This window comes from Bison bison, unplaced genomic scaffold (genome assembly GCF_000754665.1).
Source record: "Bison bison bison isolate TAMUID 2011002044 unplaced genomic scaffold, Bison_UMD1.0 scf7180017864289, whole genome shotgun sequence".
Taxonomy (NCBI): domain Eukaryota; kingdom Metazoa; phylum Chordata; class Mammalia; order Artiodactyla; family Bovidae; genus Bison; species Bison bison.
Window position 1 is genome coordinate 15,853,898 of NW_011494861.1, and position 17,241 is coordinate 15,871,138.

The following is a 17,241-nucleotide window of genomic DNA, read 5'->3' on the forward strand; positions in this document are numbered from 1 at the left end:
CAAGGTTTTTTTATGTGTTGAATATATTCAGAATGGTAATGCTGATGTCTTGCATGTTAAATAATTTAAGGAATTTAAGGAATTCGGGTAGAATTATTTCTGGAAGACTGTTTCTGGTTTTGAATTGTATCAAAGTTGTTGAGATTCTTAAAGACTAGGAGAACACTGTGCTGACCCTGAACAGTTAGATGTAAGTCAACTTTTGTGACAGGAAGATTTTCTAACCAAAACACTAAGGGAACTTTGAGATAAAAATTGAGTATTGGTTTACTATATATAAATAAAACTACCTTCAGACTATTCATTTGCCTTTGTTAGACTTTCAGAAAATTGGTACAGATTTAATAGGCACTTTGGTTGTATTCTTCATGACTATCCTTATTATCAAGATGGGAAAACATGTTCTTAATCCATGATCTCTCAACCTAGCTGAACATCAGCAAAATGACCCCCCAAAATATCTAAACTCGGAAAACATGAAGAATTCAAATTGCTAAGCATGAACATAAATAGCTTCTTTTCTTTTCACATCAGTATAATGTTCAACTTTTTCCACTAATGAAAAAACCCGGTGAAAGCATATACAAATCAGAACAAAATATGTGCCCTTGCTTTTCCTAGTGATCTTTAATCTATCTCTTTTCTTGAAACTTCTTCATGTATCTTGATTAACTTAAAGTGAGACCTCGGTTGACATATAGGTCTTACCATGAATGAGGGAAGGACAAATCCCCAACTTCACTTGATGTTTCCCATCTTTTAGTTTCAGTTCTAACTATTCCTTTTTCTGAGAAGACCTTTTAAATTGGGTCAAGCTGCTGCCCTCACATTCTCATATCTTCTAGCCACCTACTTCCACTTCTTCTCTATCAGTTGGGGCAATTGGAATTGCCCCAATTCCATAAGTGACCAATGAGTATCATTCAATGGCTTTTCTTCTCACTTCTTGATTTCCCTGCTGTTGTTGTTAGAAATTGTAGCTCCTCTTTGAAATTCTTTCCTAGACAATCTTAAAAATAGAGAAAGTTCTTATATGCCCGAACAGTTTCAAGAAAAGGTCCCTCTTTGAAGGTAACTAGAAGGTAACTGCTTTATGATGCTGTTAAATCAGTGAGACTGTTTGCCTTTTAAAAAAGCATTCTTTAGCTTAGCCGTATTAGTTGTTCATGTTAATTTAGTCTCATAAGTCTATTCTTTTATCTAAAATTACTGAATACCTTGTATATAACAGGCACTGCACTAGGTGCTTGGGATATATAAGTAAAGAAGACAGAGACTCCTTCCCTTGTGGAACTTACATTCATGCATTACAAACTTCTCAGTTACTATTTGTTTAGCACATCTGGTTTATATGTGACTTTTTGAATCATTTGATACCTATATTGCTTCTAGTGCCGAGTTCAACACTTGTCGTAATTAGATGCCTGCTTCTAAGTCTCCTGATAGGTATAGTTAATGTTGTATTAAAGCAATGACTGTATGCAATTATATTTTTATTAGAAATACTGAAACAATGACTATTTTTATAAATTGTCCTTTTGTTTTGGATCTTCTCTGGTCATAGATATATACTATAGCTTTTGGCTTGGTATCCATTGATATCAGTATCTCTTAAATACAGGGTGCTGTATACACTATAATTAATTATTGTATCATTACCAGAATAATCAGTAATTTAAAGCTGTTAATCATGTTGTATTATGAACGACCCAGTTCTTTTTAAATGTCAGTCTGTAAGTTAGCTCAACTGATGAAGAACCAACCTGCAATGAAGGATACCCTGGTTCAATTCCTGGGTGGGGACGATTCCCTAGAGAAGGAATAGGCTACCCTGGTGGCTCAGAGGTTAAAGCATTTTCCTGGAATGCAGGAGACCCAGGTTTGATCCTTGGGTTGGGAAGATTCCCTGGAGAAGGAAATGGAAACCCATACTAGTACTCTTGCTTGGAGAATCTCATGGAGGGAGGAGCCTGGTAGGCTACAGTCCATGGGGTCACAAAGAGTTGGACATGACTGAGCGACTTCACAACACGACACGACATGACACGACACAACCCCCTCCAGTGTTCTAGGGCTTCCCTGTTGGCTGAGATGGTAAAGAATCCGTCTGCAATGCGGGAGACCTGGATTTGATCCGTGGGTTGGGAACATCCCCTGTAGAAAGGAATGGCTGTCCACTCCAGTATTCTTGCCTGGAGAATTCCATGGACAGAGGAGCCTGGCAGGCTACAGTCCATGGGGTTGCAAAGAGTTGGACACAAGTGAGCCACTTTCACTTCACTATGAAGATAAATAGTGCCTGGGTTTTTAAGAGAGGAGAAAAGACTTTTTTGTTATGCCTGGCCGATTAGATGAGGGCCAGCTAGAATACTAGTTGAGTTGAATCATATTACAGTAAAAGGTATACTAGGGACTGTTGACTATTAACCTGAAGGTGTGTGTTTGCATGTGTATGTGTGTATGTATGCCTGTGTAAGAAGAGATAGTTCAGATTCAGAATCTTATATAATTGATTATGCAGAGTAATTTGAGCCAATATGATATTTAATCAAGCTGTTTTCCTCTTCATTTTGTCTGCTGTATTGGAAATACATTACCATGTAATAGGATGAGTGGAAGTTAGGAGGTCATTACAGAGGTTGTAGAATGAGTAGAATTGGTGGCAGTGGAGATCGGAGTGCAAGGATTTTGGAGAGGTTGGGAAAATAAAATGCATTAGATTTCTTGATAAATTAGTAATAAATTATGGGATAGAGAGTAATGTGAACATTAACATCTAGGTTTCTAATTTGGTTGAATTGTGGTGACAATCACCGAGGTAGGACACCCTGGAAAACGATCAGGTTTAGGGAGAAAGAATATGAGTTCAAATTTGAATATATTGATTTCTGGAGCTCAGAATTTGTGGGGAAGGGTAATAATGCCCAGAGATGAGAGAGTGGAGAGAATTAGATCATTGAGGGAGAGTGGAGAGATTGACAGCTTGAAACACTTTAATAGAGGAGAACAATCAGCAGTTGGGTTTGTGAGGAGGGAAAAGAGAGTGCTTTGTCACTGATGCCAAGGAAACAAAATGGTCAACAGTGGAAGGACTGAAAAATGTCTCTGGAGTTTAGTGGCATGGAGAGAGGTCATGCATTACTTATATAAAAGAGAGAAGCCATGCTGAAATGAGCTGAGGAATGAGTGTGAGGGAAGAAATAGAGATAATGTACAGTCATCGTTACAGAAATTTGATGTGCAAAGTGGGAAGACAATATGACATCTGGAGTGTTATGTGGGGTTGAATAAAAAGGTTTCTTTTATATGGGAGGTATTTAATAGCTGTAGATATACAGAGCTGACATTGAGCTCTGTATAACATGTTCAGTTCAGTTCAGTCACTCAGTTGTGTCCGACTCTTTGTGACCCTATGGACTGCAGCACAGGCCTCCCTGTCGATCATCAACTCCTGGAGTTCACCCAAACTCATGTCCATTGAGTCAGTGATGCCATCCAGCCATCTCATCCTCTGTCGTCCCCTTTTCCTCCTGCCCTCAATCTTTCCCAGCATCAGGGTCTTTTCAAATGAGTCAGTTCTTTGCATCAGGTGGCCAAAGTTTTGGAGTTTCAGCTTCAACATCAGTCCTTCCAATGAACACCCAGAACTGATCTTTAGGATGGACTGGATGGATCTCCTTGCAGTCCAGGGGACTCTCAAGAGTCTTCTCCAACACCACAGTTCAAAAGCATCAATTCTTCAGCGCTCAGGTTTTTTTATAGTCCAACTCTCATATCCGTACATGACTACTGGAAAAACCATAGCCTTGACTAGACAGACCTTTGTTGGCAAAGTAGTGTCTCTGCTTTTTAATATGCTGTCTAGGTTGGTCATAACTTTCCTTCCAAGGAGTAAGCATCTTTTAATTTCATGGCTGCAATCACCATCTGCAGTGATCTTGGAGCCCCAAAGAATAAAGTCAGCCACTGTTTCCACTGTTTCCCCATCTATTTGCCATGCAGTGATGGGACCGGATGCCATGATCTTAGTTTTCTGAATGTTGAGCTTTAAGCCAACTTTTCACTCTCCTCTTTCACTTTCATCAAGAGACTCTTTAGTTCTTCTTCACTTTCTGCCGTAAGGGTGGTGTCGTCTGCATATCTGAGGTTATTGAGATTTCTCCTGGCAGTCTTGATTCCACCTTGTGCTTCCTCCAGCAGTTTTCATTCCAATCCCAAAGAAAGGCAAAGCCAAAGAATGCTCAAACTACTGCACAACTGCACTCATCTCACACGCTAGTAAAGTAATGCTCAAAATTCTCCAAGCCAGGCTTCAGCAATATGTGAACCGTAAACTTCCTGATGTTCAAGCTGGTTTTAGAAAAGGCAGAGGAACCAGAGATCAAATTGCCAACATCCACTGGATCATAGAAAAAGTGAGAGAGTTCCAGAAAAACATTTATTTCTGCTTTATTGACTATGCCAAAGCCTTTGACTGTGTGGATCACAATAAACTGTGGAAAATTCTGAAAGAGATGGGAATACCAGACCACCTGATCTGCCTCTTGAGAAATCTGTATGCAGGTCAGGAAGCAACAGTTAGAACTGGACATGGAACAACAGACTGGTTCCAAATAGGAAAAGGAGTATGTCAAGGCTGTATATTGTCAGCCTGTTTATTTAACTTATATGCAGATTACATCATGGGAAACGCTGGACTGGAAGAAACACAAGCTGGAATCAAGATTGCTGGGAGAAATATCAATAACCTCAGATATGCAGATGACACCACCCTTATGGCAGAAAGTGAAGAGGAACTAAAAAGCCTCTTGATGAAAGTGAAAGTGGAGAGTGGAAAAGTTGGCTTAAAGTTCAACATTCAGAAAACGAGGATCATGGCATCCAGTCCCATCACTTCATGGGAAATAGATGGGGAAACAGTGGAAACAGTGTCAGACTTTATTTTTCTGGGCTCCAAAATCGCTGCAGATGGTGACTGCAGCCATGAAATTAAAAGACGCTTACTCCTTGGAAGGAAAGTTATGACCAACCTAGATAGCATATTCAAAAGCAGAGACATTACTTTGCCAACAAAGGTTCGTGTACTCAAGGCTATGGTTTTTCCTGTGGTCATGTATGGATGTGAGAGTTGGACTGTGAAGAAGGCTGAGCGCCGAAGAATTGATGCTTTTGAACTGTGGTGTTGGAGAAGACTCTTGAGAGTCCCTTGGACTGCAAGGAGATCCAACCAGTCCATTCTGAAGGAGATCAGCCCTGGGATTTCTTTGGAAGGAATGATGCTAAAGCTGAAACTCCAGTACTTTGGCCACCTCATGTGAAGAGTTAACTCATTGGAAAAGACTCTGATTCTGGGAGGGATTGGGGGCAGGAGGAGAAGGGGACGACAGAGGATGAGATGGCTGGATGGTATCACTGACTCGACAGACGTGAGTCTGAGTGATGGACAGGGAGGCCTGGCGTGCTGCGATTCCTGGGGTTGCAAACAGTCGGACATGACTGAGCGACTGATCTGATCTGATCTGACTCTGCATGTAAGTTAAATAAGCAGGGTGACAGTATACAGCCTTGACGTACTCCTTTCCTGATTTGGAACCAGTCTGTTGTTCCATGTCCAGTTCTAACTGTTGCTTCCTGACCTGCATACAGGTTTCTCAAGAGGCAGGTCAGGTGATCTGTTATTCCTGTCTCTTTCAGAATTTTCCATAGTTTATTGTGATCCACACAAAGGCTTTGGCATAGTCAGTAAAGCAGAAATAGATGTTTTTCTGGAACTCTATTGCTTTTTCTATGATACAGCACATGTCGGCAATTTGACCTCTGCTTTCTCTGACTTTCCTAAAACCAGCTTTAACATCTGGAAGTTCACGGTTCACGTATAACCATGTAGTACATGTAGTATATTTAACATGTAGTATATTTAATTACTTTGAATTACTCTTTTATTATTCATCATGGGACTCACAATTAAGCATACTTTGCATTTAATTTCATGAGATACGAGCTTAGCCCTTGGCACACTGTTGTTTTTAGTTAGTTTTATTTTACACTAAGAGTTTTATACTGAACTAAGAGTTCAGAAACTCACCTTGGCCTCAAATAATTTATGTTTTTCCTATTAAAAAGTATGTTGTTGCTGTTGTTGTTTAGTCACCCAGACGTGTCCAACTCTTTGCAACCCCATGGATCGCAGCATGCGAGGCCTCCCTGTCCCTCACCATCTCCCGAAGTTTGCCCGAGTTCATGTCCATTGCATCAGTGATGAGACTCAAATAATAAAATTACAAAAACGATCCTTTTATGAAACTGCTCCTGCCTCTCTGTGGTGCACCATTCTTTTGCTAATTTTAAATGCAGTTGGAGATTGAAGAATAAGCAGCTGGAAGGAGACCCATGTGTCATATAGTTTACTCAGGTGTAAGTCTCATCAGGAACAGTTAATAATCTTTCTACCTGACATATTTTTTTAAATCAACTCGTTTTTTTTTAATTCTTTCATTTTTTGTGGGGTTTGTGCTAAGTCTCGGAGAAGGCAATCGCACCCCACTCCAGTACTCTTGCCTGGAAAATCCCATGGACGGAGGGGCCTGGTAGGCTGCAGTCCATGGGGTGGCTAGGAGTCGGACACGACTAAGCGACTTCACTTTCACTTTTCACTTTCATGCATTGGAGAAGGAAATGGCAACCCACTCCAGTGTTCTTGCCTGGAGAATCCCAGGGACGGGGAGCCTGGTGGGCTGCCATCTATGGGGTCGCACAGAGTCGGATATGACTGAAGCGACTTAGCAGCAGTGCTAAGTCTCGTTGCTGTAAGGGCTTTTCTCTAGTTGCGGTGAGCGGGAGCTGCTCTCTAGTTATGGTGTGCAGGACATAACGTTGTAACATTGTTATGTTACGACATAACATTGTTGTAGCCTCTTTTGTTATGGAGCATGGTCTCTAGAGCACAGGCTCAGTAATTGTGGCAGGTGGGCTCAGTTGCTCAGTGGCATGTGAGATCTTCCCAGACCATGGATCTAACCCTTGTATCCTGCATTGATAGGCAGACTTTTTACCACTGAGTCACCAAAGAAGCCTCTACTTGACGTATTTTATGGAGCATATTTGGCTATGGTGTTTTTCCAAATTAATTTATTTTTTAATTGAAGTCCACTGGAGAAATTTAAAGACTTGAAATGTTTTTTTTTTGTGTATGATTATAAAAGGGTTCAAGATCATTGTAAATGTTTCAAACAGTATAGAATAATAAAAGGAATACTTTCTCTTAATTCCATTACATAAATATTTTGGTGTTCATTCTTCCATATTTTTTCCCTATGCATGTCAAAAGCAGGTTTCAAAATAGTATGTGTTAAGGAGAGAGTGTGAGAGAGAGAATGTGTTTTTAAAATAATACCATATATGCTATTTTGAAACCTGCTTTTTTCACTTAGCAGCATAATTAAGGTTCTTTAATGGTGCCGTGGCGTGTTAAATCGTGTAAGCTCTACCTCTTTTTACTCTGTTTTGCTTCAAGCCTGTCAGTATCGTCAGCTTAGGTTCTCTAACTCAGCAATATAAAAGTTTTCCCTTAAGAGGCTGAAAGAAAGCAGAATGGTCACAAATTTGATGGTTTATTATAGATATTAATGGGATGAGTTTACCTGAACTTTCAAGTTATGGAAATTGTTACAGTTTTTCTGAGATAGTTGGGTTATGAGAGTATGGGGAAAGCTTGAAACATATTTTCAAATGAAGGACATGCCAAAACTGAGGTCTGGGCTGCATTTGGAAGAGTGTAAAGATAGAGAAGTTGGTAAAGTAGGCAGGAGGCCAATTTCAGAAAATAGACATATGGTTTCTATGACTTCACAGGTTCAGAACCTGAAGCCAAAACCTGGGATGTTAGACCAAACCACAGTACATCTTTAAAGTTTGGATGGTTACGTTAGGTAAGAGATTAAAGGTGAGCAGCAAATAAAAGTAGAGATAAAGTCTGAACAAAAAGGTGTGGAACATAGCTCCAGGTTCAAGCTAGGCATAGGCTGGGAACTACAATTCAGTTTTGGTTCAGTTGGGCAGGTTATCAGAGTCGCATACCTGCTACGTGATCACTGGCTTCATGACAATGTATTTGTCTTTGTTCAGGTTCTAAGCACCCTTCAGTTCAGTTCAGTTCAGTCGCTCAGTCGTGTCCGACTCTTTGCGACCCCATGAATCGCAGCACGCCAGGCCTCCCTGTCCATCACCAACTCCCGGAGTTCACTCAAACTCATATCCATTGAGTCGGTGAAGCCATCCAGCCATCTCATCCTCTGTCATCCATCCCCTTTTCCTCCTGCCCCCAATCCCTCCCAGCATCAGAGTCTTTTCCAATGAGTCAACTCTTCGCATGAGGTGGCCAAAGTACTGGAGTTTCAGCTTTAGCATCATTCCTTCCAAAGAACACTCAGGGCTGATCTGCTTTAGAATGGACTGGTTGGATCTTGCAGTCCAAGGGACTCTCAAGAGTCTTCTCCAACACCACAGTTCAAAAACATCTTTTTTTCGGCACTCAGCCTTCTTCACAATCCAACTCTTACATCCATACATGACCACAGGAAAAACCATAGCCTTGACTAGAGGGACCTTTGTTGGCAAAGTAGTGTCTCTGCTTTTGAATATGCTATCTAGGTTGGTCATAACTTTCCTTCCAAGGAGTAAGCGTCTTTTAATTTCATGGCTGCAATCACCATCTGCTGTGATTTTGGAGCCCAGAAAAATAAAGTCTGACACTGTTTCCACTGTTTCCCCATCTATTTCCTATGAAGTGATGGGACCAGATGCCATGATCTTCGTTTTCTCAATATTGAGCTTTTAAGCCACCTTTTTCACTCTTCTGTTTCACTTTCATCAAGAGGCTCTTTAGTTCCTCTTCACTTTCTGCCATAAGGGTGGTATCATCTGCATATCTGAGGTTATTGGGATTTCTCCCAGCAATCTTGATTCCAGCTTGTGCTTCGTCCAGCCCAGCGTTTCTCATGATGTACTCTGCATATAAGTTAAATAAGTAGGGTGACAATATACAGCCTTGACATACTCCTTTTCCTGTTTGGAACCAGTCTGTTGTTCCATGTCCAGTTCTAACTATTGCTTCCTGACCTGCATACAGGTTTCTCAAGAGGCAGATCAGGTGGTCTGGTATTCCCATCTCTTTCAGAATTTTCCACAGTTTATTGTGATCCATGGGTAAAGCTGCTAAGTCTATGTGGCTCGGGAATTGAATAGGTCTTATGAGGTTTGTAGGAAAGGGCTAGGGTCTTCCTTTTGCAAGCACTTTGGATCAGGATTTAGAGGTATAGTCAAGGTGTTAATAGGTCTCTTTTCTGATCCACTCTCAGCATCCCTAGCCCCCAGTCCTTGCTGCACACACCGTACATTCATCTCAGGGGATTCAAATGGCTCTTTTTATGCCTTGAAATGCTGCCTGAGAATATACAGTTAACACATTCATTATTATGAGTAAGTTCTTCGAATGTTTAAAAAGTAAATGAGAGGAAGGAGGGTGGGATAACGTGGTTCACTAATAAGCAAGATGCAATCAAGAAAAAAAGTTGAAGACATTACTAAACTTAAACACTACTAATGTTATTTCATGCCGCTTCCTTCCATTTTCCTCCTGATTCAGTCTTACACTTTTTTTAAAAAAAAATATAAACTCACTAATACATTTTCCATAACAGCAGCAGATCAGTAGTGGTGAAGGGAGTATGAATGGTTTATTTTCTTGTTTTCTCAGGCACAGTAATCTTGGTGCACGACCAAAGGGATTGTCCACTCTGGTGAAGAGTGGTGTTCCTGAAGCATTGAGAGCAGAGGTATGGCAATTATTAGCAGGCTGCCATGACAACCAAGCGATGCTGGATAGGTACCGACTTCTTATCACAAAGGTAGGAGCTCTTTTCATGTTACTCTCATGTGACAATATATTAAGTAAATCCTGTTTTCATAGCTCCAATAAGTCATAAATGCTTTGAACTTTTTGAAAAGCTATACTGCATTGTTTGGTGACTTTGTCTGCCTTTTGTTCTGAACACTTGTTGAATAGTGATAAACAATGGACTGTAGTCATCTATGAACACTTAATGCCTTGGCTTTCATTTTTTTCCTTTTAGTGATTGTTATAACTATTTACTACGTTGGAATATACTTATATTTCAAATACTTTCAATTAATCTTTCTTACTGTGTGAGATTTATATACAGTTGTACACAGTATAATTGTACTCTAGTATAATTTTAAAGTCAAATTAACTTCAAATTATGACTGTTTGGGCTTATGTAACCTTACACGTAGATGATGTGGATAGTTGCCCAGATCCTTATCCTGTCAGGAGCCTCTGGTTCCAATGTAAATTACTCTGCTTATGTCCTAAAAACTGATTTTAAAACATGCGTAATCTTGGCTCCTAGGCTTTCTTCTTAGGTCTTACCTCCCAATTTCTTAATCTACTCTAAATCATGGATTTTAAAATAATGATAACTTTTTTTAAAAAAGAAAAATCTCTATTCATAAAGGAATTTTTTTTGTTCAGTAAGACTTTATTCCTTAGGCTACATCAGCTTTTAAAATTCTTTAGCCCCTCTAATTCCTTCTCCCCTCCCTTACCTCTTTGCCTCCAATCCTTCCACAGATATTTTCTGAGTTCCTAGTATATTCAGTCACTGCTCAATTCATATATTAAACAACCCTTTATACCATTTGTAATTAGTATTTTCTGTAGTGGAATGTTCAGGATAATCCATTGATGTTGGGGGCAGAGATATCTAAAGTTCCATTTGCAATTTTAAATTTGCAAATATAAAATGATGTTAAGCTATGCTCATATTTGCTATGCTTTGGTACCTTACTAAGTCCTTGGGGCTAATGGCCACTTATCCCTTGTGGTTCAGGAGTGAGGTGGGGGAAGAAGGGAGTTGCACACTTTGGAATGAAATAACAGTGGTGCCCACACTCATGTATTCACTTTTAGAATATTCAGTTTTCTTGCAGTTTGCATGCATTAGGTTAGGTGTATTTACAGGTTATCTAGTTCTAATCTTCATAGGATAGATGAATGGTTTACAAAGATTGATGTCACAGGATGCTACATATCAAGATACTAAAAAAGAGAAACACAGTACTCTTTTCCTTCAGTCAAAAACTAAAATTATAATAATGGATGACAAAGCAACTACTTTGGGAAATAAATTCATGTTATAGGAATGGATGTTTGAAATTTTTGGCAATTTGAACATCACTGTGATTTTTGTGATTGAAAACTGCATGTCTGTGTTATAAAAAAACTCTTACCATTTTCTTTCTTTGAAATCTGGAATCATAAATTTCAAGAACATTTAAATCTGATGCAAGTAGTTGCAGGAAATTTGAGACTGATTGTTAGAAATATAAAAATTCACTGCCTTCTGATTTATTAAGAACACTTTGAGAAAATGAGGAATCGCCTAGCTCTATTTCATCAAAATGGTTGATGGGTGGGACTGAAACAGGTGATGCGCCTCTGCTCTGTGTTAGTGTTTTCCAGATGTGATCATGATTAAAACCATGAATCAAAAACCTGATTTGGGAATGTTTTCAAACTGTCATTTCATAAATTGCTTGACAAACATATTAAAAGATAAGGAGTCATAGTGTATGATTCTGTCCATATGAAATGTTCAGAATCGATATGTTTATGGAGACAGAAAATAGACTACTGTTTGTCAGGGTATGGAGGAGGGGAGGAATTGGGAGTGACTGCTAACAGGTTTGAGGTTCCGTTTTGGGATGATGGAAATATTCTGGCATTAGATGTGATGGTTTCTCACCATTGTGAATATACTAAAAACTAGTGAATTGTACACTTTGGTGAATATTATGTCATATAAAGTTTATCTTCATAGAAAAGTTACAGAAAATAGAAAAATTAAATGACCCATATTTTATATTGAATAGTATTTTTGTTAAGCAAACATTTTTCATTTTAAAAAATCTTTTTTATAGTCTGTTTCTATGCTTTATAGTATTTTTATTAGTACAGTAGCACTTGTGAATAATAAACATAAATAATAAATATACATATATTGGAAGTTTATGCTCAGACATTTTTATTAATGATACCCATCTGAGCAAAAATGTCCAGAGACCATAACTCTTGGCATCAAATCACTTTTTCCTATGAGTAAGAAATTGTGTACTTTTAATGACTATTTATGGGGTAGTAGCTACTGTCATATTCCTTTCTTCGCTAAGAGGCTTTGTTAATTCATACCTTTTAAGATTTCAAACTTTGAGAGACAAATGAAAATAGTCTGACACAATGTTGTTTATAAACTCCAGACTATATAGTATATGTTTTTATGTGTGATAAAAGCTTTACTAAGCATATACTTATACACATATACTAAGCACCATGGTGGTTTTGAATATACAGTTTTCAGGAAGAAGATCCAAGAGACAGAATGACATAGATGTTTTCATTGAACAAAATATTCCCAGACTCCTTTCACTCTGGAATTCTGACAGTGGTTTACTTTCTGCCTGAGAAGACTGGAGGGAGGAAAAAGCCATATTGTTTTTCTTTGGCAGTAGTAGGCAGATGCCTGGCCTTTGCCACTTGTGAGATTTTCATCTGCTCTGGACATTCCCTTATGAATCTCCCGCCTTCATTCTGTGTTCCTTTTCCCTGCAGTTTCCTATCTTGATTAGCAGTGGCAACCTCCTGATTCTTTGGACTGTAGTTGTGGCAGACCTAAAAGCTAGCAGTGATGTTCCCAATCTTTTGGTCTTCCAGTGTTTAAGGACCTAAGTCCTTGCATTAATCCATTTTGAAATGTTTAACAGGTTCTGTGTCCCTGACTGAACTCTAATATATTTGGTCTGTGCTTGTCACCTTGTTGTCTCACATGACTTCTCTGCATTGTATTGTGTCCAGTAAAGAGGAATGGAAAGACAAAACCATCCAAACTTAAGGTTAAAGGAGTAGTCCTCCATACTGCGAAGTTCTGCCCAAGATCTCTGAAATCAGCTGCAAGGTTGGGGATCCACAGTGCCATTCTCACTTCATACTAGGTGGCTACAAATTTGGGGGTCCTCATAGACTCCTGCAATTCATGGGGTTGCAAAGAGTTGGACACGACTGAGCTACTGAACTGAACTGAATAGACTCCCCCAGTCATGTAGCAAAGTGTTATACTTATGATTACAAGTTTTTTTTAAATAGCAAAAAGATATACATCAGATATAAATTAGAGTCAGCCAAAAGAAGAGATACATTGGAAAGAATCTGCAACTGCAGGGGTTCCAAGGAAGCTTACATTGTCCTCAGGGACACCTTAACTTCCCAGCATCAATCTGTGGTAGTATGCATCACCAACCCAGGCATTTCAGCAAGCTTTGGTGTCCAGAATTTTTATTGGGGTTTCTTTATATATATAGTTAGAGACTTCCCTGGTGGCTCAGATGGTAAAAGCATCTGTCTACAATGTGGGAGATCCGGGTTCAGTCCCTGGGTTGGGAAGATACCCTGGAGAAGGAAATGGCAACCCACTCCAGTGTTCTTGCCTGAAAAATCCCATGGGCAGAGGAGCCCAGCAGGCTACAGTCCATGGGGTCACAAAGAGTCAGACACGACTGAGCGACTTCACTTGACTATATATATAGTTAATCTTTATATATATAGTTAATCACATACATGGGTGATTGATTGAATCATTGCCAACCATTTGGTTGAACTAAGTCTTTAGTCTTCTCTCCACTGAGATTGGTTTGAAATCACCTGGCTCAACAACCCTATCCTCTAATTTCATGGTTGGTCTTTCTGGCTTGGCCAGCTCCCATGCTTAGTACTCTTCTTAGAATAAACTGTCTATAGTTCTTCCATGAGTCACCTAAAATGTAAGCATAAATTGTAAGAGGTGATTGGTGGGTCCTACCATGAATGACAAAGATGCCTCTGTCATTTGGGAAATTCCAAGTGTTTAAAGGTTACCTTCCATGAGCCTGAACTTTCCTTGAATCTAGAACTCGTTGGCATATCTGGACCAGGTGTGTCACCCTTATAAAGAGCTTTTCCTTAAACCCCCAAACAACAACTTCCACTTAATTTCCTTGACCGGGATTCTGTTACATGACTATCTCCGTGGAAAGCTGGGAAATGTTTTTTTAAAATGGTTTGTTGTGGCTCCTCTTCATCCACTGACATACGAGTTTATTAATAAGAAAGAGAGACTCGATACTAGGTAGACACCTGCTTTTCTCTGCAAGACCTGCCTATTGATAGTGACAGTGATTGAGCTTTGTTGTGGAATAATTTATAATGAACTAAGCTTAGTAGTTTATTTTAGGACAGCAAATGTTCACTAATTGCCATTTGAGATTGACTAATAATGTACAATTTAAAGATAGTTTAATAAATATTTTCACCTTTGGTTTATAAATCAATGACCACATAAAATTTTTAATGTTATTAATATTTCTATCATTAACAGTGCCATTTATCAAAAGCATTTTAATATAAACAATGTAGAAATGTGTGGCTCTGATCATGTGCCTTTATTCGGGCTCTCAAGTCATAACATTTCTGTGAGAGGAAGTACAGTGGTATATTTAACTTCATTGTCTTCCTTGCTTGATAGCCAAACATAATAAAAATAAGATTAATAATGACAGTATTGTTCTTTCTCTTTGCTTTTGGGTAGAAATCAGACAGCAAGTGCTTGTAGCCAAGAACATTAAGAATGCACTTTGGTGGTGAATGCATATGAGCTTAGGAGATGCTCAGGAGAAAGAAGGTGAATACCTAGAGGATTTTCAGTAAGAAGTGCCTGCATATTTAGTCCAAAGCTGGTAGTATTTTCTTTTGGTCCCATTAATCTCTCCTCTCTTATTAAGGGAATGGCAAGAATTCAAGATCAGTTAATGAACTGGTTCAGCTTGAACAAATAAATTTGCTAAAATCACTCCCAAATATATCAGATAATATAAGGAAGAAGGAAAAGGTGATTGGGCTCTTAGGAGAAAAACTAGTCTGTTTATCATTTCATCCTTTGGTAGTAGTGTGCTGGTTCACTCCTTGAAAAAACAAATCACATTCTAAAGCATTCTTTTCAGGTGAGATGGCATATAGCCAACAGACTGAATCAGCCTGTCATCTGCTTTGTGTAATCATCAGTACAATACATTAAAGAATAGTATCCATTGCTCACTCAAGCTTGTACTTCCTGTTTCATAGACATACTATTCCTACTCTTTATTACTTACTTTCTGTTCTTCATACATTGTAATACCTGACTAAGCCCTGAAATATGCTTGATTTTGTGACTCCATCATATTAGCATATCAACCTTTGCCTCGGGGGAGGGAGCTGTCATAGTGTGCTTTTAGTTGATAAAAGCACTTTGCAAGCCTTTTTGACTGATAGGAAAAAGACTTTAGGGACCACAGTTTTAAAAAGGATGGAAAACTCTAGACAGATTTAAGATGAACCAGGACAGGAGCTGCAGACTAACTGGTAACCTTAATCTGGAGCTGAGGACCAAACAGAACAAGCCAGATGAGCTGATCCATCTAAATCATGGAGAAATTAGGTTAACTCCAGTGCCAGGATCAGGGAACTATTAGGTACAACTTGCCTTGGTGAAAGCTATAACTCCACTTTGGGAGGAAATGGTGCTCACTCTGGAGGGAGGATGAGATGGTTGGATGACATCACCAGCTCAATGGACATAGTCTGAGCGCACTCCAGGAGACAGCGAAGGAAGGGAAGCCTGGCGTGCTGCAGTCCATGGGGTCACGAAGTCAGACGCGACAGTGACTGAACAACTGGAGGGAGACCATGGGTTCAGATTTCAAGCTCTGCTGGTTACTAGCTCGTGACCTTGGGCAAATTCCTTAATTATCCTTCATCTCATTTATAAAGTGGTCTTAATAATACATATTGTATAGAATTGGGAGGGTTGAATAAGATAATAAGGTAGTTTACATAAAGCACTCAGAGCATGCCTAATACATGGTAAGCACTCTCTAGTAATAGGGGATGAGAAAAATTATAGAACAGTGTATGTTTCAATGTTAAATGAGTAGCATGGAAAAGAAGGAAATATGGAGATTACTATGGGTTCGTGATATCTGTGCAGATTAAGGACATTGTTCTGAGCAATAAAGAGAAAGAAGGAAAATGAAATATGTGTAACACTTTTATGTACTTGTGCCACTGATTCATCCTTTAATTTATTAAACATGCAGGTGTTTTCTCTGTGAAGAGTAACACTGGTATCTTATCTAGTAGAAATGCACAGTCCAGTGGGGGAGTCAGTCTGGAAGGCAGAGGAATGGTGATGACATGGTTAAGTTCTGTGACAGAGATATGAACAAGGTGATAGGGGAGCACGGAGAGTGGAGGAGCCAACTCTTTTGCCCAGGGGCCAAGAACAGGAGGGTGTGTTTAGGCTGAGGCAATGCCATACCCAAAGACACAGAGTTGTGAAAAGTTGTGCCATGGTCAGAGGCTGTAGGAAATTCAGTATGAGCCACAGGGCACTCTTCACTATCAGCTTTAGGTCAGCAAGGACTGCGAATGGATTTGCTCACTGCCGTAATCTTAATACTAGGACTGCCCTCTAGCAGATGCTAAAACATACTTGCTGAGAGAACTAGTGGAAAGTGTGATGGGTATTATGTCTAGTGCTTTCGTATGCCCTTTCCAGGTAAACCTGACAGCTTCAATGATGGCACTCCCATTTTTACCATCGATGAGATGTGAGGTTCAGAGAGTTTGAGAGACCCACAGTTACTAAACAGCAGAGTTAGTATGTGAATCCATACAGTAGAGAACTCTAAAATAGATGTGAAAGGGATAGGGCATTCTTATGTTTTGTCTTTTAAAGATGCTTCGGAAGGGAAAACTCTTTGTATTTTCCCCATCATTAATCATTAAGGGTAATAAAAGGTTAGAGAAATACAAGCAGTATTATCCCCTTTTCTCTACTTTATGCTAATCATTGTATGGAAATGAGATTTTAGTTTATTTGAGGAATTCTGTTTATAGCAAAAAACATGTATAAACTTTCCATATGATAGAAAATTTCTAACAGTACTTTATAGAATCAGTAATAGAAAAGCTGAAATCACCTAACTTCAAGCCGTCCCTCTTCAAGTGGGTATTCACACATCTCTCCTAAAGTTGACGTGATGCTTCAATCACTGTGTGCTGCTACAGGGTTTCTGCCAGAGGCTGAGGACGCCGAC

At 39.3% G+C, this 17,241-nt stretch overlaps 1 protein-coding gene across 2 annotated transcripts in view; it reads left to right on the forward strand.

Annotated features, from left to right (window-relative positions):
• The window catches only part of RABGAP1L (RAB GTPase activating protein 1-like), a 680,557-nt gene that overhangs the window by 140,072 nt on the left and 523,244 nt on the right, over positions 1-17,241 (forward strand). For both annotated transcript variants that reach the window (XM_010850085.1, XM_010850086.1), the window contains exon 12: positions 9,755-9,905. In XM_010850085.1, the coding sequence (XP_010848387.1) occupies positions 9,755-9,905 (151 nt within the window). The remainder of the gene's footprint in view (positions 1-9,754; positions 9,906-17,241) is intronic.